The sequence below is a fragment of the Acipenser ruthenus genome, chromosome 2, assembly GCF_902713425.1.
Source record: "Acipenser ruthenus chromosome 2, fAciRut3.2 maternal haplotype, whole genome shotgun sequence".
Lineage (NCBI taxonomy): Eukaryota > Metazoa > Chordata > Actinopteri > Acipenseriformes > Acipenseridae > Acipenser > Acipenser ruthenus.
Window position 1 is genome coordinate 18,809,071 of NC_081190.1, and position 25,712 is coordinate 18,834,782.

General features: G+C 39.0%; 1 protein-coding gene across 1 annotated transcript in view; it reads left to right on the top strand.

Moving 5' to 3' along the window:
* LOC117409192 (uncharacterized) overlaps positions 1-25,712 on the top strand; it is a 37,044-nt gene that overhangs the window by 7,514 nt on the left and 3,818 nt on the right. The window contains exon 2 of the mRNA XM_059006978.1: positions 7,597-7,737. Coding sequence (XP_058862961.1) covers positions 7,597-7,737 — 141 coding nt within the window. The remainder of the gene's footprint in view (positions 1-7,596; positions 7,738-25,712) is intronic.

Sequence of the window (25,712 nt, forward strand, 5' to 3'; positions counted from 1 at the left end):
AAGTTATTGAAAGGTACAGATTGGGGGAAGGCTATAAGAAATGTTCAATGTCTTTGAATATCCCTTGGGGCACTGTCAGGTCCATTATTGTAAAGTGGAAACAGTTTGGCAGCACCAAGACACTGCCTCGATCAGGCCGTCCCTCCAAAATCAGTAGCCGTGGCTTAAGGAAACTGCTGAGGGAGGTCACTGTGAGGCCCAAGATTACTTTAAAAGAACTACAGAGGTTGGGGAACATGTTGACTGTTCAACAATTTCAAGAGTACTCCACAAACATGGCCTATATGGGAGGGTGACAAGAAGGAAGCCACTGCTGAAAAAAAGCCATATGATATGCCGCATAGCTTTTGCAAAGAAACACTTAGGGGACACTGCACGCATGTGGGAGAAGGTTTTGTGGTCTGATGAGACCAAAGTGGAATTTTTTGGTCTCAATGCTAAGCGATATGTGTGGCGTAAACCAAACATGGCACATCACCCTGCTAACACCATCCCTACAGTAAAGCATGGTGGTGGCAGCATTAGGTTTTGGGGATGCTTTGCAGCAGCGGGGACAGGGAGGCTTGTGAAGATCGAGGGAAACATGGATGGTGCAAAGTACCAGTCATTACAATATTTGTTGCAGTTTCACAAATGTTCAATTTGTATCCCAAAGATCAACCAGCTTCCAGTAGCTGTGAAAGTCTTGGGTCAGTTTCTGCTGACCCAAGACCCAAGACCCAAGAACTTTCTTCTCACAGGTGTGGGTGACAGTCTTTAAAAGTATCTCTACATTCTCCCATCTCTACATTCTCATTCCCATCATCAGTGGGCAAACACATTTTAACTGAATCTGGGTCCATCAAAGAACCGCACACCCTTGCAACCGAGGCCTTCCTTGCAAAAGGATCTAATGACTTCTAGCACAAAAGGGATGTGCCAGAACCATCTGTGACAATTAGTTCTCCTAAGGCATTTACTTAGTGAAGCCCAGCAAACATATTTTGCGTCGCTGAAACAAAAGACTATTATGGACTTTTTCAAGGTTCAGAAGAACGGCTTGCAGCAGTGAGTTGTTTAAAAAAAGCGGTTGTGAAAAATAAAACACTTCTGTTGGTATGTATACTGTTAAAATGTAAAAACTTAAAATGACTAGTTACTGTATTTTATTCATGCATTCTTAGTCACACGCAATGACACCTCATGAAAATGAAAAAGACCTAGGAGTTTATGTTGACTCAGAAATGTCTTCATCTAGACAATGTGGGGAAGCTATAAAAAAGGCCAACAAGATGCTCGGATATATTGTGAGAAGTGATGAATTTAAATCAAGGGAAGTAATGTTAAAACTTTACAATGCATTAGTAAGACCTCACCTAGAATATTGTGTTCAGTTCTGGTCACCTCGATACAAAAAGGGTATTGCTGCTCTATAGCCTGGACGTCGCTCCGGTTCGAGTCCAGGCTATTGCACAGCCGACCGTGGACGGGAGCTCCCAGGGGGTGGTGATCAATTGGCCGAGCGTAGTCCGGGGGGAAGGAGGGTTAGGTCGGCCAGGGTGTCCTCGACTCACCGCGCACCAGCGACCCCTGTAGTCTGGCCGGGCGCCTGCGGGCTTGCTTGTAAGCTGCCCAGAGCTGCGTTGTCCTCCGACGCTGTAGCTCTGAGGCGGCTGCACGGTGAGTCTGCAGAGTGTAAAGAAGCGGGCGGCTGACGGCACACGCTTCGGAGGACACCGTGTGTTCATCTTCGCCCCTCCCGAGTCAGCGCAGGGGTGGTAGCGGTGAGCTGAGCCTAAAAATAATTGGGCATTTCAAATTGTTGAGAAAATAATAAAAACTAATTGGCAACGACTAAATTTAAAAAAAAAAAAAAAAAAAAAAAAGGCATGTCGTATGCAGACAGGCTAAAAGAATTGAATCTATTCAGTCTTGAACAAAGAAGACTACGCAGTGATCTGATTTTTCAAGAGAAACTCCAAATAAAATGTAAACTAAATTTACAACAAAATAAATCCTTTTCAAAATTGCTATTATAGTTTTGTCTTTTTGTGTTTCACAGCAGGGTTGAGTTGGGGGCTTTCAGTCAAAACAAGAGCAGCACGGTCTGTGCCATCAAACTTTTATGAGAACACGTTCCATTTGCTGCTGACCTACAATAACAGCGTTCATTTTTTTCTATATAGTTTTTCTAAATCTCCCTTTTCTAAGGCTTTTAATGGTAGTTTAAGGATATGTTATAAAGAATTACACTATGTAACACAATTTTTGTTCCTGGGTAGTAAGTGTTATTTCCTAATTGCTTATTCCTCAAAAGTATAGAAAATGGCTATTATTCCCCACAAACTTTGATTTTGTGACCAGGACAGTGATATTTTGAAATTTACCTATTTCCAATGAGAAAACGGGCGAATTTGTGTCTTTTCGTTCACATAAAGTCAGAAAAAAACAACATATGAATCCAAATTAACATGTATTTATACTAAAGTAATACAAAAATGACTACAAAAGATAAGAAGTGAGTAGTTTTTCAAGATTTACGATTATACTGTAAATCACTTTCACGAATCAGCCCCCAAATGTAGTCTCCCATCATGTTCTCGTTATACTGTCCTTGCTAGCGGTGTTCAAAGTCCAGTATATCCTGGTGGAAGCGCTCGCCTTGCTCCTCCGAGTACGCTCCCATGTTCTCCTTGAATTTATCAAGATGAGCATCAAGGATATGGACTTTGAGGGACATCCTACAGCCCACTGTGCCGTAGTTCTTCACCAGAGTCTCAACCAGCTCCACATAGTTTTCGGCCTTGTGATTGCCCAGGAAGCCCCGAACCACTGCGACAAAGCTGTTCCAAGCCGCTTTCTCCTTACTAGTGAGCTTCTTGGGGAATTCATTGCACTCCAGGATCTTCTTTATCTTCCCTAAGACAGCTTAGGGAAGAAGTCTTGAAGGTACTTGAAGGCTGCCGACTCCTTATCTAGAGCTCTGACAAATTGTTTCATAAGGCCCAATTTGATGTGCAGTGGTGGCATCAGCACCTTCCGGGGGTCCACCAGTGGCTCCCACTTGACGTTGTTCCTCCCAACAGAGAACTCGGTCCGCTTGGAAGGGTCCACCATGCAGAAGTAGCAGTTGAGATAGCGAACTTCATGGCTCTCTTTTCTCCTCTGTACCATCCTACAAAAATACATTTATTTCACCCATGACTAATGTGTAAGAGATTCTCGCAACATTTTTCATATATGATATATTTTTTCAATAACATTGAAAATTGTAAAACATTTTAAAATTAAAAACTTTTACAATTTTAAAAATTTTAACAAATTTTGTAACATAAAATTCCGAGCAACAATTGTCCATCTTACCTTCCAGAGTTTTTTTGCAGTGCTCGCAGGTGAAATGAGGTGCCCAGGGTTTGTCTTGATCCCCGACAGGCATGCCGAAATATGCCTTGTAGGCCTCACACATCTTAGCAGATGCTTCCACGGAGTACTTTTTCGCTCTTGTCTTGATAAATTGGCCACAGACATAGCAAAATGCGTCTGCCGGATGCTTGCAGCCTCTTGATGCCATCTCAGAAAAATGCAGATATGTATCCACTTAGGCAGCTGGAACTAAACTGAACTGGTGGGCTTAAGGCCCCTGTATTTATACTACTATTTATATTACTGGAAAGTTCTAGAAAGTTCTAGAAGTTACTCAAAGTTTACTCAGCACTGAATCTATCTGGAATTTTCTGGAAAATAGGTAAATTTCAAAATATCACTGTCCTGGTCACAAAAGCAAAGTTTGTGGGGAATAATAGCCATTTTCTATACTTTTGAGGCATAAGCAATTAGGAAATAACACTTACTACCCAGGAACCAAGAAAAAAAAATTGTTACACGGTGTTATTTAAAGGAAGGAGGACAGGATATTAGAAGGAAATTAATAATACGATGCTACCACAATGCAGTGCAGCAAAAAATGAGGCATAATAACAAACATTGTAATGACTGTACCTTGGCACAAAGCATTCATCTAAATTATAATAAACCTGTAATCCTTAATAATTGTCTACATGTAACTGGTATGCTTACACATCCAGTTCTCCCAAGAACATATCAAAACAGATGTTGATGAACTACAGCTAGCACATATATATATATTGCATTATATGCGCTAATTTATATATATATATATATATATATATATATATATATATATATATATATATATAATCATATAAAAGGCTTTATTTTCGAAATTAGCGCATATAATGCATGACGTAAAAAATGAAAAACTATAATAAAATGAACATTTCAAAAGAAGATATTGTGTAAACAGGTGTAAACTGCTATATGTACATACGAAATTGTGAAAACGAAGTCATTATTTACAAAAATAACATAAAGGGCTTTTTTTCATATACTTCCAAAAAATGAAAAACTATAATAAAATAAACATTTAAAAAGAAAATATTGTGTAACCAGCTGCAAACTCGTTATATGTAGGCCTACATACACAATTGTAAAATCGAAATAATTATTTATAAAAAAATAACATAAAAAAGAAAATAACTCCGTTCTCACAGTGTAACGGGAATGCGCATTCAGGGAAACATGCTTCAAAGTAGCCCCCATATTAGCACAATCCACACAGATGTAACGCTTATCAACTTGTGTGCATTTACCACATACTGCTCTTTCACACTGGGCACAGCTATCAGAAGTTTTACTTGTATTGTATTTAGTTACCTGGCATTGTTGTCTGATGCGTGTGTCACTTGATGGCTACGCACTGTATCCAGGTTGAGCTGCGTTTCCCTGCCGCTTTGCAGTTTTCTGAGCCAAATGTTTCTGCCAAAGCTCCGTGGCTAGCATCATAAGAGATCTATCCTGCTGATATTTCCCCCGGTGCATTCATTGTACAAAACGAAGGAATTGATGTCTGCCACGTCCAGCACATTGTAAAATACAGCACCTGGACACTGGTGATTGCTTTCAGTGAGTACTAGTTTTGCGCAGAAGGTGGAAACGCTCTTCTTCATTGTTTACTGTTGCAACCAGGCTCTATTTTTTTCTTCAACTGTTTCGCTAATTACAGTGAAATAATAGATATGTATATTGGTAACATTCATCTCTTTTCCTAAGCACGGTTACATCAGCCTAACACACTGTCACCCAGTCTCTGACCAGCGGGGGGCGAGTTTTATCTTTGCACAGGTAGGGGCAGGTCCGCTGCCAGCCAAAACCTGATCCCATATTTGACAGGTTTGTTTGTCCAGCGACACCGTGCTTTTGTCGGAAACAGCTGCTTGTCCATGTAATGTTTTATGTTTAGCTTGAAACAGGCATTTTTGTTTTCAATGAAGTCGTTCCAAATTTCTGATGCCAAGGCAAATATATTTGTAGTTGCTCTCAAATCAAAACGCAAAAATATCAAGGATTTATCGAACAATTCTTGTAACAGTAATATTATAATACAGCAGACAATATATGCCCAAGGAATTGATAGGATTACACTAGATATTTGGATAACACATATCTAGAAGTCAAGAGCAATATTCTATTCTATTCAAATACATACTGCTGTAAACTCGGAGGTACAGATAACAAACAGGCTTGTATACATTTAAAAAAAAACATAGCGTATTGTAGGTTATACTAACAATAAAAGCATGTGTTGTAGCAAGCCGTCAAAATGACTACTTTTGGCTGTTCTAGGTAGAAGTGCTCATAACCTTATTTATTTATTTTTGCGATTCTGACCTATTTTTTAAGCATGCTGCTTATTTGAATATAGTGCTTTAGCATTAAACTAAGAAAAACAACCTCTGACTGCGGCACAAGCACGCCGCCTTCAATTTCCAGTTCGTGCCCAGGTTCAACTAGATGTTATAGCCAGGTGTATTGCTTTTTTTACCCTTAATTTAGATCGTTTTGCATATTTTTTATTCTGGAACCATATTTTTGAATATGATTGCCGAGTGTTTCTGTAATTAAAGTAACGAGTGCTAATCTGGCGCCCTTGGAAATCGGGACATTTTTTAAATTTTGGAGAAAAATGTCGGGACCAATAATTGGAAGTGATTGAATGGGAGGGAGGGTAACATTGGTTCTATAGCATATAGAATATTTATTATATAACATATGGAAGTGACGTCACATTAAATAAGAAATAGCTCTCCCGTTTAATTATTATTTTTGAACTACATGTTATAAACATATAGTGTAGGATTACCACCAAAGCGGCTAGAAAATTGGCTCGTGGTTTGAATCATACAGGTGCAGTGGTATCCCAAGCATTACTACTATGTACTGCAGTTCTAGCAACGCAATACGACTCAAATAAATGCGTTTCTGCAAAGATTACGGGTTAGATTTGCAAATCAAAATAAAGAAAAAACAAAAGCAACTGCCAGCACACGAGAGACAGACTGACATTTGACACCCGATCTGACTAGAATCAGTCGATTGAATGGGAGGTTATCAAGAAGAATCATCTGGTTTAACTGTCATTTAACGGGGGTCCATTGAAGGTGTTAGAGGTGATCGTCACATTTGACTACAGGGGTAATTAGCTGGCATTGGTCACAGGTGATTATTGTTAATGGGCAGCGCTATAAAAGTGTCGTCTGGAAGAACTAAGGTATCTCTTCGGTTCTTGCTATGGGTATAATGGAGTTGTTTGCTGGGTGCCGTGGAGCGTCCCGGTCATTGCGCCGTTCCGGTCCATCGGCGATGCAGTTTTTCCTCCTTTTTTCCTGCTTTTTAGTTGCAGGTATTTTTCCTTCGCAGATCTCGGCTGGGCACGGCGAAACAGAGACGTATAGCGAGCTACGCAGCAAGGGAAAGGTTGCTATTGAGCAAGTACAGGGCGAGGAATACGATCCTATTGAGCAAGTACAGGGCGAGGAATACGATCCTATTGAGCAAGTACAGGGCGAGGAAAACGACCCTATTGAGCAGGTGCAGGGCGAGGAGTACGACCCCATTGCGCAGGTACAGGGCGAGGAGCACGACCCCATTGAGCAGGTGCAGGGTGAGGAGTACGGCCCTATTGAGCAGGCGCAAGGCGAGGAGCATGACCCTATTGAGCAGGGTGAGGAGTACGACCCCATTGAGCAGGGTGAGGAGCACGACCCTATTGAGCAGGTGCAGGGTGAGAAGCATGACCCTATTGAGAAGGTGCAGGGCGAGGCGCACGACCCTATTGAGCAGGTGCAAGGCGAGGAGCACGACCCCATTGAGCAGGGTGAGGAGTACGACCCCATTGAGCAGGGTGAGGAGTACGACCCTATTGTGCAGGGCGAGGAGCACGACCCCATTGTGCAGGGCGAGGAGCACGACCCCATTGTGCAGGGCGAGGAGCACGACCCCATTGTGCAGGGCGAGGAGCACGACCCCATTGTGCAGGGCGAGGAGCACGACCCCATTGTGCAGGGCGAGGAGCACGACCCCATTGTGCAGGGCGAGGAGCACGACCCCATTGTGCAGGGCGAGGAGCACGACCCCATTGTGCAGGGCGAGGAGCACGACCCCATTGTGCAGGGCGAGGAGCACGACCCCATTGTGCAGGGCGAGGAGCACGACCCTATTGAGCAGGTGCAGGGTGAGGAGCACGACCCTATTGAGCAGGGCGAGGAGCACGACCCCATTGAGCAGGTGCAGGGCGAGGAGCACGACCCCATTGAGCAGGGCGAGGAGCACGACCCCATTGAGCAGGGCGAGGAGCACGACCCCATTGAGCAGGGCGAGGAGCACGACCCCATTGAGCAGGTAGAGAAGGAGATACACAGTGAGGAAAATGTTCCGGTTCAACCTCCAATACAACGAAGGCCTTACCCTGTAAAGTTTATTCCGCCTTATGGCATCCCAGTGCCTGTCACTCCCTTTCCTTTCAAGCTGCTTAGCCCTCGGGTGATCCCTGTCAACGCGCCTGTGCCGCCTGAGCTCCAAAGGGTCATGTATCCCAAGCCTGTTCCTATGCCCCGTCCGCTACCCATTAGTCTTGCTGCAGCGGTCCGCGTGTTGTGCAGCGAAAACAAAATGTACGTGAGGGTAAGGACTGACCTGTACGGATTCAAGTGTAAAGCAGGCCAGTTGACTCTGGGGACCAACTGCAGAAGCAATGGAGTCTCTGGTGGGTATCTTCTCTTTACATACGGCCTCAAAGAATGTGGAAGCCAGGCGTCTGTGAGTATCCCATGCTGTAGAGAGTTCTGACTTTACATATTTCTAGCTTCACTTGACTGTTACAAGCAATGGATGATGCATCAGGGTGTGTGGGGTGGTGCTTTTTTAATATACGTCAATATAGTTTCAGGCACTATGTGTAATGTTACGATTCCTATGTATGTAGTGTGTGCTTTTATTTGTGTATAATTTGAAACCTGCTTTCCGATGTTCTAACTCCAATTTAACTTCATATTCTCTTTCTACACCACCTTCAAGGTGGAAGCTGGACAGTTGGTGTACAAGAACGTCCTTAAATATGTTCCATCTGTGCAAAACAGTACAATTCGGAGATCTATGCCATTCACTGTACCCCTTCAGTGTCGTTACTATAGGTAAGGAACCTCTTTCTAATTATACGGCATGGCAAAAGCGGACTTGTTTATTCTTTTAAATCACCCCGGTTTTAAAAGCGGTTTAACAAAGCTAATGTCCAAGAGTCCTATTGCATTGAAAAACTCGTCCGCTTGATTCTTCCTGTTTGTAGGTATCACCATGTCTACAGGCACGGTATTCGTCCGCTTTGGAGGAATCCAACTCGGTTCAAGAGTCTCAAGACCCCATACGGCTTTGCCCTAAAAATAATTAATGGTAAGCGGAACTCTTCAACGGTTATAAAACTATATAAAGTGTAGTAACTACAGCATGTCTTGTGTTCTGTATATCATTAAGGGTTCCCTATTATCTTTGATTTTTAAATGGGGTGTATACAGATGAGGACAAGTACTGTTGAAGTGGGGGTGCTACACTGTACTGTGGTTCTCCTGGGAGTGCACATGTCAAAATAGTGTCCTGTTTTAATGCTAATCCCCAACTGCATGCTTAAACTGTCTGTTCCACCCCCCCCCCCCCCCCTTTGTGTGGGGTGTGTGTTTTTTTTTTTTTTTTTTTTTTTTTTTACTCCTTAGGTGACTGGGTTCCTGAGCGCATGATGAATACATTCTACCTTGGACAACCCATACACTTTCAAGCTACTACAAACCTTACTATTCCTGGGACAAAGCTTTTCATCCACCGCTGTTATGCAACAGCGTCTCCAGCTTCAAATTCAACGCCCAGATACACAGTGATTGAGAATTATGGGTAAGACTATTGGTTATTATACGAAAACCTGGAACACTGCTCTCCTGGCTTTCATGGAGGTCAGCTGTTCTAAAACCACTGCATGACTGAGAATGCTTCACAGGGATGCTCCAACCCTGTGCTCACAGTTCACTTTGCATGAACTACAATTTTAGATGGAGGCAAATGTTCAACTTTATGGAAGTTGTAGTATATGGCTTTGGTGTCGCATGTTGCAAGGTAATGACTTGGGAGTGACTTTATTGACACTGGAGTTGCATTACCTCACCACAGCAATGACATTGCATCTTAAATATGCCAGGGCTTACAAATTACTTTTTGCAATCCTGTTCTGTGCTTGAAACCCACATGCTCTTTTCATTGCACTTCCTCCCTTTCCAGGTGCATGGTGGACAGCAAGTATGAAACCTGTAGCTCCCATTTTGTGCCTCCCAGAACCAACAATACAATCAATTTAATTGTTGATGCTTTCCAGTTCAACACGCTGTCCCCTCTGGTAGGTTTCCCTTTGTACCTGCTCATCCCTATACTGGGCTTTGGCACCCAGATCTCTTCCAATGCAATTGGAGTTTCTTCTGCTACTCTGACACTCATTCAATGTAGTTAAGATGTCTGACGCGCACTGCTTGCATGCATGAACATAAATGGTTAGCTGCAGAAGTTGACCAAGTTGCTCTCCAGTCATCTGGTGTATAGTCTGTCTAATATTGCTAAGGAAATAATTCTCCATTCTATTCCCAAGGTAAACAAGTACTACATGCACTGCACAATGGTGGTAACGAGCAACAGCATGGTAACGCAGAGTACCAAATCTTGCCACTATGATAAGAACGTGAACAGGTAGGTTCCATTTAAGGGTTAAAGGTATCGCTCCATTGCATGTCTTGGGTAGTGCAAGATGAAGGCAACCATTAATGATGTGTTAATTTTCTAGAACTAAAGATTTGGTTTCCATAGTTCTGGGAGGGTGGCATTCCAATGAGGCACCATGCTCTTTCTAGGAGCATGTAACTTGAGGCAGTTCCATGTGAATAACTACTAATGTGTCTGTTCAGGTGGGTGGAACTTGAAGGTAACCACAGTGTCTGTTCCTGCTGTGACTCTGTGTGCATAAATGAAGATGTGACTTTGCCCATCGGTATGTATACGACCCCCAGAAAGCAAGGGGAAGGGTGTAAAAATTGCAGATCCAGTAACTTCTGCTTGAGTGACTCTTGTAGCAGTGGTAAGACCTTGGCTTGTACGCTAAAATGTATTTATTTTTAAATGTATCCCCTCAGTTACTAAAAGCACCATAAGCAGCGATGCCCTGCTGGTCCTTGAAAAGCAGGGAGGTGACGACGGGGAGAGGAAGACTGGCGCGGCCATTCTTGAACTGGAGGAGGACTTGCTGTCTTACGAAGGCGTGTCCAAAGAGGATCGGGAGGCACTGTCTCCAGAGGACGATGCCTTTGACGAGAATGACTATAACAGGCTTTTGGATGTTGAGGCAGAAGGCAATGACAATTCTGATGATCCTAACCAGCATTTGGAAGATACCTTTGATGCCTCCAAGGTGCCAGAGCACAGTGACACTGAGAACTATGAGGGGGCTGGGGAGCCTGGTCACTTCGGAGAGGCGGATGAGTGGAGGGCTCTGTCTGCAGAGGAAGCCGGTATGCTTTTTTAATTATTGCCCATTATGTGGCTTTTAACTGGCGTACGGAGTGTCTACCATGAGGAGTATGGGAAGAAGCAAAGTAATATTTCAATTGTCTTATTGAGGATGTGGCACGTTTTTGGGGATTAAGCACTCTGTAGTTGTGGTGTGTGTTTATTTCTTTTTATTGTGCAACTTTTAAAATCCACATTGCCCTTGTTCTGCTTGCAATTCTAATATTGATCATCTGTGTTTCTTTCTCCAGGTGGTAACTGAAGATGCAGTTCTGTCTAGTTATTGGATTATCATGACTGCTAAATAAAGGTGTTGACATTTTTATACCTTTTTGTACTTTCAGTTATGTTGTCCCTCATCTGTATTGGTTTTAAATGTACCCAGTAAACAAATGGGCTGGATTAAATAAGTTGAGATCAGTTGGCTCCTCTGAACCGCCTCAGATTTTAGATGGGCTGAATGGCCTCCCCTCTATCTTTTTAGAATGGTGGCTTTTGTTTGGTTTAAGAATGAGACTTGAAACAGAGCTCCTGTTGTAAGTGACTCTGCTATTGCGTAGTTCATCTCCAAGTCGCTTTGGAGAAGTGTCTGCTAAATGACTATAAACTGATTGAATGCTGGTATGTACTGAGGAAACCACAAATCTAGGACCAACTTTTGCCTTCAGTTTCATTAGAAAGGAAGTGTGACAGCCTCCATACCCACCTTGGTCTGGTGGGATTACACAGCCTTAGAGCAGGGAAAACGCTCACCATGCACTAACATTTGCTGGACTTGAACCACCACATAGTGCCAAGTAACCACAACCTAAAACTTTGGACACTGAACAAAAGTTGAATATATATTTGATGTGCCTCTAAAAGCTCAGGGATGGAAATAAAACTACTAGCTTGATTATCCACAGTGTGTACAGGTAACACGAACAGGTGTCTTATTACACTCCCAGTAAAACCAGGAATGGATCCAAGTGCTCTGCAACATGAGTCTTTCTGCCATCCATAGCAATGGGTAATGTCATGATACAAAACAGTCAATCCATATTAATTCAAGTATATGTAAGGAATTACATTTGTCTTGTAATTCTTATGATTTCCAATCTCTGCACATTTTAAAACCCTAAAAACACAAATTCTGCGCACTAATTTGTTTTCCCCACTTTTTTTTTTTTTCCTTATTTAGAGTTCTGAAGGTCACTTCCCCTCCCAAAATAAAGTATAATACATTATATGAAAAGGACCATACAATGGGTTCCATGTTTATTTTATAGGACAACTGGTATTCGGAGTTTAGTAAAAGGAGACATCTAAAGTGTAAGGTTAAAAACATAAACTTTACCACCTGATTTGTTTGACTTATCTGTTTTTTTTTATTGGAGAATGAGCCAGCTACTCCTTATCCAAGCATGCAGTTGCCAGAAATCACTGGGTGGAGCTCTGTTATTATTATTATTTATTTCTTAGCAGACGCCCTTATCCAGGGCGACTTACAATTGTTACAAGATATCACATTATTTTTACATACAATTACCCATTTATACAGTTGGGTTTTTACTGGAGCAATTTAGGTAAAGTACCTTGCTCAAGGGTACAGCAGCAGTGTCCCCTACCAGGGATTGAACCCACAACCCTCCGGTCAAGAGTCCAGAGCCCTAACCACTACGCCACACTGCTGCCTCTGTATTCTCCAAGAGTAATGCAGTGGTATTAGTTAAGATGGATTGGGTTGAGATCTGCAGGGCTAACTTGGTGGAAGAAGGTGTTTCAACATTTTGAAGTTACTTTGTGAACGATGTATCATACCCACACATCTCAAGAACACTATGACTTTCCTGCAACGGTATGTTCTACAGTTGAAGCTAGATCAGGACAAACCACTACCGGCAACACTGGCACGAATTATTAACCTCCTTAATTAAATTTAATTTTCACCAACAATGTCTTTTAGAACACATTACCATTGCCCAAAATGTGCATTTAGTACTTATACATTGGTTAAATTAATACAACATGTTGGCTTAATCCATGCCCATGAACCAAATTTTACTATAATGTGTGGCCTAAACAACTGTCGGTGTACTTTCTTTAAATATGAATCCTACAGACGACATGTTTATCGAAAACATAGTACAACAGTTACGCGTGAAAATGTAGTTCAAGAAGTCACCAGTCAGGAGGAATATGAGCATGTTAATGCAGAGGATGTTCATAGTCATCCTTTGAGTTTAGGTCAGTTGATGGAAAATTTCAGAGAAAATGTATGTAGCTTTATCCTGAAGTGCAGAGAAAAGAACATTCTTCCACGGTCTGTTCAGCAGGACATTCTTGATGATGTAAATTTCCTGTTCACATTTTTCAAAGAGAACTATGACGCATTAATTGTGTATCATCTCCAACAGAGTGGTTTCAATATTTCAGAATGTCCTGAACTTGAACAGTTGGTTCAGACACCTAACTTTTTTTTTGAGAGTGCAAAAGTAATTCGTTCTCAGCACATGTTACAATAATACTGTAAATCAAAACTTGATATGACAGATCCTAATATTAACCGTGTTAAATATGCTACAAGGGATGTGTTTGTTATTGGATTGTTACATGCAGAAGAAATCCCATTATTTTTCCAAATAAAGTACATATTGAACATGGATACTCAGTGGCTTTTGTGTGGGAAAATGTTAGTACCAGTTGCCTATAAGAAACACTACCATGCTTATCGGGTAATATTTGATAATGACTGGACTGTGGTAAAACCAGGAGATGAAATAGATTTTCAGGCACTTGACATGTATTCAGTTGATGATAATCTTTGTGTAGCAACAAGATACTGCACAAATTAGCAATCAGCATGATCATTTCATTGCAAGGCAATTTTAGCATGCATTCTTAAGAGACACTAATATATGAATTTCAATTTAATTCACTGTCACTCATTACTAAAAATTGTAGCCTATAGTAAAGCACACTAGAAGCTTTGTAAATACTCCCTCTGAACTACGTCGTCAGAACATAATACTTGGATTGCATTAATTTCTTATGAACTGGAGTTGTTTTTAATATGTATATGTGGTTTTAAATTATATTATGGTGAAATGTATTCTGGTTTTAAATAGGTTGTTGCTTATTATTGCTTTTTACATAAAATCTAGATTATGGGTTCTCAAATGTTTAATGCTACGGCTTCTACAACAGACCTAGATCATTGTTTTTTGTAGAATATTAAGGTTCCTTTTTGTTTTCAACTGTGACTACTATGCTCTGTCCAGCAACTGGACTTGGCAATTAATTTGGTTAACACATATGTATTGGTAATACATATCCTCTGTACCTTTACAATGTTCAAAGTATTACCTAACATTCAATAAGAAATGTAAGTTAAGAAAAGCTGCTGCTTATATAACCTATTTTTAAAGGCAATTGAGTTTGACTACACACCCAGAAACTGTGCTCTTTATTTTAATTTCCAATGTTTGTCCCCATATTATAACTATGAATTGTAATGAAAAATAATTTTGTAATTGTTTACATACATGATTAATAAAAGGTGAAATTCCTGTTTTATTGGTCCTTGAGTGAATGATTTTTGCAGAGGTGTTAAAAAGATTGGCTGCCATTCATTTTACATATACTTTTATGCATCCAATTTCATTATTTTTAACTTTGTTCATTTTTAAACTACTTACCAGCTATGACTGTTTTTGAAACATGCTTTGTGTTTACTACCAATTCAAATGCCTGTACTTAAAGAACATAGTGAAATGTGGAGCCTTGCCGCTGTACCTATAATGGTACAACTGCTTTGTCACTGTAGTGGTACCATAAAGTGACAAATCTGTATCATTTTTTATGGGGTACATTTTAGATCCTTTAATTAAAGTTCCCTTAAAGGTACAAATACAAGTGTTTGTACCCGTCATGGTAAATTAGCAAGCGCTACAATTTGGTCACGATGGGTACTTATAAGTACCAAGACATTAGTACCATTAATAGGTACATAACTGACATATGAGGTACAAAACGAAATGGTACAAATTTGCACCCTCCAAAAAAAGTACATATATTGTACCTTGAAAGGTACCACTACAGAGACAAGCATTTCTACCTTTTTAAGTACAGATGTGTACCTTTCTTTCTAATAGTACTGTATATTTATATGAACGGCACTGAAAGGATCTGGTGCTTGCAGTGTGAAACAGGTAACCCTTGATGCTAGAACTCTGCAGCTGTGTAAGGAGTAAGCTCTGCAGGGACGCAACTATTAATATTACCAAGGTTTAAAAAAAACGTATGTTACTGTACCAATCACAGACAAAACACAGCACTGTATTCAACGCACTAGGGGCCTCTTTTGACCATAAAAGTAAACAGTGTAACGCACTTCCTAGGTTATACTTTGCAATACCTGGTGTTGATGAACTACAGCTAGCACATTAAATAACGTGTATATATCTATAAATCATATAAAAGGCTTTATTTTCGAAATTAGCGCATATAATGCATGACGTAAAAAAATGAAAAACTAACAAAAATAAACATTTCAAAAGAAGATATTGTGTAAACAGGTGTAAACTGCTATATGTACATACGAAATTGTGAAAACAAAGTCATTATTTACAAAAATAACACAAAAGGCTTTTTTTCACATTAAACTATAGTGCTCAACAGAAAAGAATGCATACAGAAAAATATTGTATACTGGCCATGGGCTTTGGTTTTGCCCAGAGCCGTAACTAAGCATTTAGCTACCGGGGCATGCAAATATATATATATATATAATTATTATTGTTATTTTTTTTTCTTTTTTTTTTTTTTGGATGTTAGGAGTTAGGGTGGTATTTACTCGCGCATAGTTTTGAATATTATTTCCGAATCTCTCCTTTAACATGTCTGAAGGGGACACTGTATTACTTAAAACGTGTTAACAGTGAGCAGTTACCTTGGGATTACACACCAGGTTCAGACGCATTGATTGGACTAATGTATCCGCAGGCGACCTAAGACTCACAGTTTCAACGGTGTCAGTAGTGCTCAGCAGAAAAGAATGCATACAGAAGAATATTGTATACTGGCCATGGGCTTTGGTTTTGCCCAGAGCCGAAACTAAGCATTTAGCTACCGGGGCATGCAAATATATATATTTGTATATATATAATTTTTATTATTGTTATTTTTTTTTCTTTTTTTTTTTTTTTTGGATGTTAGGAGTTAGGGTGGTATTTACTCGCGCATAGTTTTGAATGTTATTTCTGAATCTCTCCTTTAACATGTCTGAAGGGGACACTGTATTACTTAAAACGTGAATTAACGTCTTAAAACGTGTTAACAGTGAGCAGTTACCTTGGGATTACACATCAGGTTCAGACGCATTGATTGGACTAATGTATCCGCAGGCGACCTAAGACTCACCGTTTCAACGGTGTCAGTAGTGCTCAACAGAAAAGAATGCATACAGAAGAATATTGTATACTGGCCATGGGCTTTGGTTTTGCCCAGAGCCGTAACTAAGCATTTAGCTACCGGGGCATGCAAATATATATATATATAATTATTATTGTTATTTTTTTTTCTTTTTTTTTTTTTTGGATGTTAGGAGTTAGGGTGGTATTTACTCGCGCATAGTTTTGAATATTATTTCCGAATCTCTCCTTTAACATGTCTGAAGGGGACACTGTATTACTTAAAACGTGTTAACAGTGAGCAGTTACCTTGGGATTACACACCAGGTTCAGACGCATTGATTGGACTAATGTATCCGCAGGCGACCTAAGACTCACAGTTTCAACGGTGTCAGTAGTGCTCAGCAGAAAAGAATGCATACAGAAGAATATTGTATACTGGCCATGGGCTTTGGTTTTGCCCAGAGCCGAAACTAAGCATTTAGCTACCGGGGCATGCAAATATATATATTTGTATATATATAATTTTTATTATTGTTATTTTTTTTTCTTTTTTTTTTTTTTTTTGGATGTTAGGAGTTAGGGTGGTATTTACTCGCGCATAGTTTTGAATGTTATTTCTGAATCTCTCCTTTAACATGTCTGAAGGGGACACTGTATTACTTAAAACGTGAATTAACGTCTTAAAACGTGTTAACAGTGAGCAGTTACCTTGGGATTACACATCAGGTTCAGACGCATTGATTGGACTAATGTATCCGCAGGCGACCTAAGACTCACCGTTTCAACGGTGTCAGTAGTGCTCAACAGAAAAGAATGCATACAGAAGAATATTGTATACTGGCCATGGGCTTTGGTTTTGCCCAGAGCCGTAACTAAGCATTTAGCTACCGGGGCATGCAAATATATATATATATATATATATATATATATATATATATATATATATATATATATATATATATATATATAAATTGCATGCACCTCCGGGTGAGCAGTTTGAAGCAACCGGAGGTGGATGGAAAGACTCCTTATCGTAGCTACCGGGGCATGCAAGACTCCATATCGTAGCTACCGGGGCATGCAATTATATATATATATATATATATATATATATATATATATATATATATATATATATATATATATATATATATATATATATATATAATTATTATTGTTATTTTTTTTTCTTTCTTTTTTTTTTTTTTTGGATGTTAGGAGTTAGGGTGGTATTTACTCGCGCATAGTTTTGAATGTTATTTCCGAATTTCTCCTTTAACATGTCTGAAGGGGACACTGTATTACTTAAAACGTGTTAACAGTGAGGAGTTACCTTGGGATTACACACCAGGTTCAGACGCATTGATTGGACTAATGTATCCGCAGGCGACCTAAGACTCACCGTTTCAACGGTGTCAGTAGTGCTCAACAGAAAAGAATGCATACAGAAGAATATTGTATACTGGCCATGGGCTTTGGTTTTGCCCAGAGCCGTAACTAAGCATTTAGCTACCGGGGCATGAAAGACTCCATATCGTAGCTACCAGGGCATGCAATTATATATATATATAATTATTATTGTTATTTTTTTTCTTTTTTTTTTTTTTTTTTTGGATGTTAGGAGTTAGGGTGGTATTTACTCGCGCATAGTTTTGAATGTTATTTCCGAATCTCTCCTTTAACATGTCTGAAGGGGACACTGTATTACTTTAAACGTGAATTAACGTCTTAAAACGTGTTAACAGCGAGCAGTTACCTTGGGATTACACACCAGGTTCAGACGCATTGATTGGACTAATGTATCCGCAGGCGACCTAAGACTCACCGTTTCAACGGTGTCAGTAGTGCTCAACAGAAAAGAATGCATACAGAAAAATATTGTATACTGGCCATGGGCTTTGGTTTTGCCCAGAGCCGTAACTAAGCATTTAGCTACCGGGGCATGCAAATATATATATACACTCTTAGAAAAAAGGGTACAATATAGACCCCTAAAAGGTTCTATCTGCTGGTATAGATTTGGAACCATTTTGAAGTGCCATATGGAACCTTTTAAAATGGTTCTTTGGAAGAACCCTGCATTAGGGGTTTAATAAAGAACCACCATGATTCTTATATTAATGGTGTAATACAGAACCATATTGGTTCCTCTGAAGAACCTTGTATTGAGGTTTCATATAGAACCATCAGAGTTACTCTAATGAACATTACAATCAACATTCTATGGAGGGTTGTTTTAGTTAATATGGAAACACCAGTTTAGTGATATGTAGAAACTTGTGGTTCATCTGAGAAAAAAACAAATGTATACGTTTAAGAGGTCTTCACATCCTTTAGAATCCCCCAACCTCAGAAGTGTAAATGCTTTGATAAATCACTCAATTCAAGATGCCAACAATTTTTATTTATTAAACATTTATATAACAATTTAGTGTTTTTACAGGTTAAACCATTAGTGTAGTTTCAGTTTTAGGTTTAGTTATATATGAGTTTTACACAGTTTTATTCGACCTGTGTGTTTTTAATAATTAAACCATATTATTTACACAGTGAAAAAAAAAAGTCTCAGAGCAAACTGGAAAATAAATCTATGCATCCCACAGATTTTCCTGGAACTTACACAAAATACATTTTCAAGAACATGTAATAGACTTTGAAAAACTTGAGATAAAATGCATATTGAAACTGATGAACGTGGGTTTCTTTTTTCTTATTCATTTTTTGGTGGCACAAATTAGAAGAGATAGAGTACAGTATTTAGATCAGAGCTTATTATGAGTTTATGATATCTATAAATTAAGACTGAAAGTTTATTAGTTTTTTTGAGATCAAAACTTCTATTAAAAACAATTTACATTTGTTAGAAACAATTAATTTTCTAATCAGCCATTTACATTTAAAAGAAATATTTTTTTGATATGTACAATTTCATTTTTATATCAAACATTCTGTTTTTGTAATCAAATTAAATTGTTGATACAATAAATTCATTTAATTTCAGATTAAATGTTAAAATGGCATTCCATCAGATCAATATCATTATTCCCCAAGTAAAAGTGCAGTTATTTGACTGTACATCTTTAACACTGGCAAAGGTACTTTGTCAGAGGTACTCAGCTTCATGAAGTACCTTTCTATGAAAGTCAGACCATTTTTTAGAGCTTTAGGATACTCAATGCCCAAGGAAAAATAAAGAGAAAAAATACATTCAACAGCAAGGGTGATATCCATTCCTGGACAATAATCACTGAGTATCTCAATTCCATCAACACAAACAGAGATGTCATCTGCTGCCAATGGGCTTGTTGTTCCCTTGAAAACGATAGTTGGCGTAGGTGATGGTGGTACATGTATAGATTTTAAAATAATAATAATTAATAACTTTATTCAACAATGAATATATTTGGCTAAACTAAATGATTTGTAAAATATTTGTTTTAAATTATGTGTAATTGTACTTCAGCAGCATCTCACCATACCTACAAGCAGTGGCGGCTCGTGTGGTGGGGCTGCGGCTACTTTAAAGGGATTGTTAATTGCCTACAAGTCTCCCTCATAATTCATTAAGTACAAATTTATGGCAAGCCAAATTAAGAGATACCTTTAAATATTTAACAGATATCTTTAAATATTTCAAAATATCCTTAAATCAGTTGAAGATATCTTAAAATATTTTAAGATATTTTGAAATAATTCAAGATATCTTAACATATTTTAAGATATCTCAAAATGGTTTACAGATATCTGGAATTAATTTTGAGATATCTCAAACTCATTTTGAGATATCTCTAAATGATAATTTGGCTTTGTACTTAACATTAAAAACATCAATTCAGTTAAGCTACATTTAAAAAGTAGAGCTCAATTAACTTACTTGGTCAACAACAAACAACAGATTTTCCCTCTCTCAAAACAAAGCTGGCAACAGCAACAATGCAGCATTCATTCTCAGTCCTAAAAAAAAAAATAGGTATCAAATCATACACAAAGTACAAACCACACGGAAGAGTGTTGAGCAACTCTGGTCTGAGAGGTACAGGATCTGTGGCTTTGCATTACCAGTGTATTACCAGTATGTGCTAAATAGAGTAGAATTAGCAGTGAAAAGTTTAATAACAGTTTAATAAGCAGTTCTCCAGATATATGCAAAAATGTAAGTGACATACAAGACGGTTGGATTAACAGAAGTACTGTGTAGACACATCCATGTTTCCCCAGAATCTAATATTAACTTAAGCAGCAGTGTGGAGTAGTGGTTAGGGCTTTGGACTCTTGACCGGAGGGTGGTGGGTTCAATCCCAGGCGGAGGACACTGCTGCTGTACCCTTGAGCAAGGTACTTTACCTTGATTGCTCCAGTAAAAACCCAACTGTATAAATGGGTAATTGTATGTAAAAATAATGTGATATCTTGTAACAATTGTAAGTCGCCCTGGATAAGGGCGTCTCCTAAGAAATAATTAATAATAATAATAATTAATAATTCCACCAGTGCTCTCAGTTACATTCATGAATTCATTATTTGCTAAACTGCACAGATAAAGAATAGTTTAAATGATTTAAAGGTACCTAAAAAAACACACAAGACTGTAGCTCTCCAGGACCAGGACTGACCACCACTGATACAAATGTTATTATGGATTGGAGCAAAAAAATGTTAAGAACAGTATCAACAAAGTTTCTAAAAACCTGTTTATGCAGGTTTTTCGCATTGGTTTTTATGCCCGTGAGAGTTAAATACCAGCTATCTTCCCCATGAAATATTATGCTCTAAGTGTACGAAATGAAGTTGCATCATGTTCTGTTTAATAGTTATTTATAGATCCTATTCTGAGATAGGTCAAAACAATTTGATGTACAATAAATATTTCTTATACATTACCATTTTCCTGTGTCTTATCTGAAGCATCTTCAATGTAGGACATCACATTAGTTAGAAGAGGCCCACTAGAGAGTCTGAAAATAGGATCTACCATTCTGGATAGGCCACTCATTAGGTTCCGTTCCAAGTTTACTCCAAACGTAGTTCTACTTCGTGCAACAGCTAAAATACAGATGGTAAAGTTATTATTATATTTATTTATTTATTTATCAGATGCCTTTATCCAAGGCGACCCTACAGAGCTGTAAAAAAGTTGAATAATTGAGTTGAATAATTACAAATAATGTAGTAGTTAAAAAAAATCAATAAATAAAACTAAATCAAACTAAATTGAATGCGAGCAGAAAGAAGTTGCATGGGAAAAACCAGGAGCACTGGAGTTTTGTCAAAGCTGGAGCAGGTGGATTGCTGATGCAGAAAGGTCACCTAGGAGGACTAATTAAAGTGATTATACATGCTTATAACTAAAAATATTAATTTCTGATCAATCACCATAGTAGAATAAAAACAAGTACCTACCAGTTTAGGATGCTTTAGGAATGGAAACAGACCAAGGACTTCTTCAGTTGACTTCTTCTCCATCATTCTTTCCCGAGTGTGTACAATTCTATTCATGCTGTCACATATGGCTTCAATGTTCGGCCTCAATTTCGTTATTTCTTTTCTTATGGAGTCCAAGTGTTTTGCAATACTATGCTCGTCTTCTCCTGGGAACTCCTCACTTTGCATCTGCAATATTTATCATAACGTTGAGTAATTCAATACTTCTGATCAGACATTTACTGCATGTATTCTCTGTGCTTTTCTTTACTCTGAGAAAATGCTAAAGATCAAGTACTGTCCATGAAAGCCAATTAGCTAATAAACTACACAATCACATGTATGCACATATATAAAGTATAATTATATGTAAATTAAAAATAAATAATTTGAAATGTACTGTTTCAATCTATTTCTGTCAATGCAGATCCAAGAGTTAGGCTTACAGATTCTCTTCTCTTTTTTGTTGCTCTGGTGCAATTAAAGCACGCTTCCTTCCTCGACCCACAGCACCAAACTTCTTTTCACGTCTTCTAAAGTCTCCACTGAACTAAGTGACTTTCTCTCTTTTTTGAATTTATTTCTCAGTATTTCAAGTAGAGTAGCCTGAAACAATGATAGACAGTTACACCTATGTCCATTATATGGCTATAAAAAATACATATGAACTAGTAAAAATATATTTAACGCTGCATAATTTTGACAAATTAATGTTTATTTGGCTAAATCTTATATGAATATAACTACCAAATTTACACTCACATATCCAGTTTGGCTGTCATCCCTTAGAAATCTGTACTTACAGCACAAAGTACTTAGCACAGTACGGTACATTATGTGGTCTGGATAACTAAAAATACAGATTAGAACATATATATATATATATATATATGAATTGTAAGTGATAAAAGAAAAATATGTATTTGAAAAATGAAATACAGCTGCATTTTACAGTTGCCGACCATTGCCCTACTGCATAGCACGACTTCCAGAAAATGAAAAACTATAATAAAATAAACATTTCAAAAGAAAATATTGTGTAACCAGCTGCGAACTCGTTATATGTAGGCCTACATACACAATTGTAAAATCGAAATAATTATTTATAAGAAAATAACATAAAAAAGAAAATAACTCCGTTCCCACAGTGTAACGGGAATGCGCATTCAGGGAAACATGCTTCAAAGTAGCCCCCATATTAGCACAATCCACACAGATGTAACGCTTATCAACTTGTGTGCATTTACCACATACTGCTCTTTCACACTGGGCACAGATAGCAGAAGTTTTATTTGTATTGTATTTAGTTACCTGGCATTGTTGTCTGTTGCGTGTGTCACTTGATGGCTGCGCACTGTATCCAGGTTGAGCTGCGTTTCCCTGCAGCTTTGCAGTTTTCTGAGCCAAATGTTTCTGCCAAAGCACCGTGGCTAGCATCATAAGAGATCTATCCTGCTGATATTTTCCCCGGTGCATTCATTGTACAAAACGAAGGAATTGATGTCTGCCACGTCCAGCACATTGTAAAATACAGCACCTGGACACTGGTGATTGCTTTCAGTGAGTACTAGTTTTGCGCAGAAGGTGGAAACGCTCTTCTTCTTTGTTTACTGTTGCAACCAGGCTGTATTTTTTTTCTTCAACTGTTTTGCTAATTACAGTGAAATAATATATATATATATATATATATATATATATATATATATATATATATATATATATATATATATATATATATATATATATATATATATATGGGTAACATTCATCTCTTTTCCTAAGCACGGTTAAATCAGCCTAACACACTGTCACCCAGTCTCTGACCAGCGGGGGGCGAGTTTTATCTTTGCACAGGTAGGGGCAGGTCCGCTGCCAGCCAAAACCTGATCCCATATTTGACAGGTTTGTTTGTCCAGCGACACCGTGCTTTTGTCGAAAACAGCTGCTTGTCCATGTAATGTTTTATGTTTAGCTTGAAACAGGCATTTCTGTTTTCAATGAAGTCGTTCCAAATTTCTGATGCCAAGGCAAATATATTTGTAGTTGCTCTCAAATCAAAACGCAAAAATATCAAGGATTTATCAAACAATTCTTGTAACAGTAATATTATAATACAGCAGACAATATATGCCCACTTAGACAGCCAGACGGCAGTTCTCCAAGGAATTGATAGGATTACACTAGATATTTGGATAACACATATCTAGAAGTCAAGAGCAATATTCTATTCTATTCAAATACATACTGCTGTAAACTCGGAGGTACAGATAACAAACAGGCTTGTATACATTTAAAAAAAAACATAGCGTATCGTAGGTTAAACTAACAATAAAAGCATGTGTTGTAGCAAGCCGTCAAAATGACTACTTTTGGCTGTTCTAGGTAGAAGTGCTCATAACTTTATTTATTTATTTTTGCGATTCTGACCTATTTTTTTAAGCATGCTGCTTATTTGAATATAGTGCTTTAGCATTAAACTAAGAAAAACAACCTCTGACTGCAGCACAAGCACGCCGCCTTCAATTTCCAGTTCGTGCCCAGTTTCAACCAGATGTTATAGCCAGATGTATTGCTTTTTTACACTTAATTTAGATCGTTTTGCATATTTTTTTATTCTGGAACCATATTTTTGAATATGATTGCCGAGTGTTTCTGTAATTAAAGTAACGAGTGCTAATCTGGCGCCCTTGGAAATCGGGACATTTTTTAAATTTTGGAGAAAAATGTCGGGACCAATAATTGGAAGTGATTGAATGGGAGGGAGGGCAACATTGGTTCTATAGCATATAGAATATTTATTATATAACATATGGAAGTGACGTCACAATAAATAAGAAATAGCTCTCCCGTTTAATTATTATTTTTGAACTACATGTTATAAACATATAGTGTAGGATTACCACCACAGCGGCTAGAAAATTGGCTCGTGGTTTGAATCATACAGGTGCAGTGGTATCCCAAGCATTACTACTATGTACTGCAGTTCTAGCAACGCAATACGACTCAAATAAATGCGTTTCTGCAAAGATTACGGGTTAGATTTGCAAATCAAAATAAAGAAAAAACAAAAGCAACTGCCAGCACACGAGAGACAGACTGACATTTGACACCCGATCTGACTAGAATCAATCGATTGAATGGGAGGTTATCAAGAAGAATCATCTGGTTTAACTGTCATTTAACGGGGGTCCATTGAAGGTGTTAGAGGTGATCGTCACATTTGACTACAGGGGTAATTAGCTGGCATTGGTCACAGGTGATTATTGTTAATGGGCAGCGCTATAAAAGTGTGGTCTGGAAGAACTAAGGTATCTCTTCGGTTCTTGTTAAGGGTATAATGGAGTTGTTTGCTGGGTGCCGTGGAGCGTCCCGGTCATTGCGCCGTTCCGGTCCATCGGCGATGCAGTTTTTCCTCCTTTTTTCCTGCTTTTTTGTTGCAGGTATTTTTCCTTCGCAGATCTCTGCGGAGCACGGCGAAACAGAGACGTATAGCGAGCTACGCAGCAAGGGAAAGGTTGCTATTGAGCAAGTACAGGGCGAGGAATACGATCCTATTGAGCAAGTACAGGGCGAGGAGTACGACCCCATTGCGCAGGTACAGGGCGAGGAGCACGACCCCATCGAGCAGGTGCAGGGTGAGGAGTACGACCCTATTGAGCAGGTGCAAGGCGAGGAGCACGACCCTATTGAGCAGGGTGAGGAGTACGACCCCATTGAGCAGGGTGAGGAGTACGACCCTATTGAGCAGGTGCAAGGCGAGGAGCACGACCCTATTGAGCAGGGTGAGGAGTACGACCCCATTGAGCAGGGTGAGGAGTACGACCCTATTGAGCAGGTGCAGGGCGAGGAGCACGACCCCATTGTGCAGGGCGAGGAGCACGACCCCATTGTGCAGGGCGAGGAGCACGACCCCATTGTGCAGGGCGAGGAGCACGACCCCATTGAGCAGGTGCAGGGCGAGGAGCACGA